Below are 3,784 nucleotides of genomic sequence, written 5' to 3' on the forward strand. Positions count from 1 at the left end.
ATATTAAAAAAGAAACATAGAGACAATTATTTTGTCTTGGTATTCACACTAGTAGTGATAGACTTTAACAAAGGCACGTGCTACAACGTGTAGCCGGGAAAAGGGCAACCTTTAAGCGCCACATCACCCCCTCCTAAAACTCATTAAAGGAAAGCCGGGAAAAGGGCAACCTTTAAGCGCCACATCACCCCCTCCTAAAACTCATTAAAGGAAAACCTTAGTCTCAGCTGAGAAAAGTTGCATTCATATAAAAGGATGATGCATCTATCGAAATAGTTATAGAGGATGAACTCACTTCTATGTACAACAGATAAGAAGAGACGTCAATTCAATTGATAACAATGTACAAACACACCGGAGAGAGGACAGATTGTCGCTAATTGGATTAACATCTCCTCCCTCCTATGTCGATGTCGTCTTATTTATCATGTCATTTTTTTCATTTAAAACATAATTACTTTTGAAATTAGTGGAAAACTTGGTTATTTGGAGAGTTTTTTTGAAAATTTTAGTTATTTTAATAAAAGTCACAGGGGTATACCATGCTTTCTACGCTAATTAAATTTCGAATTAAGATTCCATGCCGTCGAAAAAAGCACGCAGTCATACAACAATACAGCAGGAACCGTCTAATTATCATCAGATGGTCTTGATTTAAGTTTATTAATTTTAGAAATAAAATTATGTTTTTTCTTTATCATCAGAACAAAATCTAACGGCTAATAAAATCTTGCCTGCGTGAAACCAATGTTTGCAGCAGATTCAAATACCAATTTCATAGACTTGAATTTACATTACAAAATAAATAAATATAATTTCTACACATAGCTTAGCTCTCTCTCTTTATTGAATAGCTTAGCTCTATATACTATTGACTAGATACATCCCAGTGCATACGTATAATTCATACACATACTATTTATCATCTCAAGAAGACGTAGCCCTTCTTTTCCTCCCTTTTTCCATCCATCAAATTGATAAAAACCGATAATGTATGGGTCAAAAGTCAGGATCAAGAATAGTAGAAAACAAAAGCCCTTGTACAAACTCACTTCGCCTTGCTTTCTCCACTTTGTCTTTCTCACATAAAGGTGGTGGAACATCTCTGCAATAGGATAGAAATGTTTTAGATTGCATATTATCAAAACAGAGATAAAAGTAGCCATATAACCTAATAATGACTCTAGTATTTATGAGAGCCATCTCAAGTTTTTGAAATTTTCGAAGACATAAGTTAGCCACAATTTAACTATGACAAAACAAAGAGTATTTAATCACGATTTAACCTGAAAAATATTTTATGAGACCTTATTTAGCTATAGTTTAACACCGACAAATTTGGCACCCTATGCGGTAACCCGCCTTACATGGTAATCAATGTCTTGCATACACAACCAACATGGGTTTTACACAAGAACAAATCAACAGAGGTTAAGGACTTGCATACACAGCCAGGTTTTTGCCTTATATTTGTCGTTCATTCATTGCCTCATCACCTATACTACTAGATGGAACTCAGATTCAAAATAATAACAAGTTAAATTGTGCCTTTCAAGTGTATTTTTCAACCTTGCAGTGAAAATTGCGAAGTTGAAATGCATATATATTAATAAAAAGTAGAAAATTTAGATCAAATCTAACTGTTTAGAGGGATGGTTTTATTGTTTTAATGTAAAGCACATTTCAAGATTACTGCTTCAGAGTTAAAGGTGATATCAGAGCCTCAAAGGTAATTCTTTTGGAACCAACAATCATAAATATCAATGCAATGGATCAAGCAAACTGCATGGACAATAAATTTCCCCAATCATCCACAAACTTCAATTGTCATAACCTAAAGTAAATTGTTGAAATTAAAATGAACTATGACCTTACCAAACTTTAACCAACAATCTACCAGGATTTAAATCTAAGAGTCGCCACTTTTAACCACCATTTCTCTCATAGTTATGTGTAAGGATATTGGGGGAAAAAAGAAAAGAAAAAGAGAGACGCTAAAAGAGTGATACAAAATCTTACCTTTCTAACAATATATCATCCGAGTGTATTTCTTCAATGCTTGCTTCACTTGAAGAATCAGGCTGCACATGTCCATTTTCACCAGAAGCAGGTGACCCACATACAAATGATAGAAATTGATCGCAAACCGCCTTGGAGGTTGATATCCTAGGTGCTGACAACCCGTCTGAAGAAGATTGCCAGTGTCCATTCCGTCCACCCTTTCTTGAAAAGGAAAGTTTCGGGTACAAATCATGTTTATGGTATTTTGATTTGAGATTACTGTAATCAACAGTCAAGGAACCACATAGTTGAATGAAAGACAAATGAAAAAACAGAAATGAAGTAAAATGAGACTACAAAAACAAAAACTAATACTCCCTCTGGTCCCTATTATAAAAGAAAATTCACTTTTTAGATTCACGGAAATTCATTTCTAATTACTCAATGAATCTAAAAAGTAAATTTTCTCTCATAGTTTGATGAAAGTAAAAGCATTTCTAATTCTATGATAAAGATCAGAAAGGATATCTTAAATAGGTTTCCATGTTGAGCTGTTATGTGGTCAACCAAATCTGTTCCTACCCACATGCCACAAACTGGACAAAGCTGCATGTAGAAAGAAAGATAGATATAAATTAGTATAATTCCATAAACCTGAGTTGAGTATATAGATAGTACTACTGCAAATGACAAGGTAGTAGAGAAATCAATTTCTATGGTATAAAAGAAATTGTACACACTTTTGAATTTCAAAGGCAGTATCACTAATTATACTTCTAAATATGCCAAGTAGTCATCATCAACTTCTAAATATGCCAATTGAACCCTCAAATGCAATATCACTAATTATAATCATCATCAAAGTAAAATTGAATTAACTAACTAAACCCTAAACGCTAAACCCTCAAATGCAGTGTCTTTCTAATACTATGAAAGAAGCTAAAGTAATAAAAGACGTGAGATAAATAAATTACCCCAGAAGTGGCATCAATTGGATGTTCCAAATCAATATGGAAACATAGCTCTAGAAGATCAAAATCGTCCTCGCAAAATGGGCATGGATAAAACGTTCTCATCCCATCGTCAACGTCATCTCTATTATCCTCTTCAAAATCGATTAAGAGCTCTGTTTCACATCATTATAAAAAATAAAAAAACATTTAGAGAAAAAGCTTAAAATGATTAAAAATGGATTAAAAAAAAAGCAGTTTGAACCAAATGAGGAATGACCTAACTGAGATTTGAGATTTGAGATTTGAGCTTTGATTGGTAGGTTGTAGAAGCAGTATCGTTTTCCATTGAGTAATGTGAAGAATTAGGGTTGTTTTGAAGAGGAAGAGGAAAATGAATGGAATTGAATAGAGAGTGAAGTTGTGGAATGTGTTGTGTTAATGGCAAAAGTAAAGAAAAGGAGGAGGAGGAAAGTAGCGATGACTTTTGGGTTGAGGAGAGTTCTTAGTAGTTGCGTTGGAGACCAGAGCCTTGGCCATTACGAAACCTAGTTCTTATGCATTTACTAAAACACCCTTAGTAGTTATGCAACTAAGATAGTCATCGGTGTGGGTTCATTTGTAAATATGGCCACTTATCTCAACTTCAATTTTCATTTGATCCAAGTTAATTATGTGTGAATTTTACTCTAATCAATTCATGCAAATTTAAATATATTTAAAGATAGATAATGAGTTTTATATTTTAAATTCACAAATCGAGAAATTTAAATTCGATGAAATGTATTCGGTAGAGTAATATAAAATAATAGTAGGTAGAAGATATGAAGAAC

At 33.3% G+C, this 3,784-nt stretch overlaps 1 protein-coding gene across 2 annotated transcripts; it reads right to left on the minus strand.

The window, feature by feature from the left end:
• Window positions 1-713: 713 nt before the first annotated feature.
• Window positions 714-3,471, minus strand: LOC127132641 (protein DEHYDRATION-INDUCED 19 homolog 5). Of its 2 annotated transcripts, none has more exons than XM_051061602.1 (5): window positions 3,237-3,471; window positions 2,976-3,127; window positions 2,529-2,607; window positions 2,020-2,281; window positions 714-1,105 (listed from the first exon to the last, which is right to left on the minus strand). In XM_051061602.1, the coding sequence occupies exons 1-5, from the start codon at window positions 3,298-3,300 to the stop codon at window positions 1,000-1,002; spliced, it is 663 nt and encodes a 220-aa protein (XP_050917559.1). In that variant the 5' UTR covers window positions 3,301-3,471; the 3' UTR covers window positions 714-999. The 2 variants fall into 2 exon arrangements, with proteins under 2 accessions (XP_050917559.1, XP_050917560.1); XM_051061603.1 differs by having other exon boundaries at window positions 3,232-3,465.
• Window positions 3,472-3,784: the final 313 nt, after the last annotated feature.

This window comes from Lathyrus oleraceus, chromosome 3 (genome assembly GCF_024323335.1).
Source record: "Lathyrus oleraceus cultivar Zhongwan6 chromosome 3, CAAS_Psat_ZW6_1.0, whole genome shotgun sequence".
NCBI lineage: Eukaryota > Viridiplantae > Streptophyta > Magnoliopsida > Fabales > Fabaceae > Lathyrus > Lathyrus oleraceus.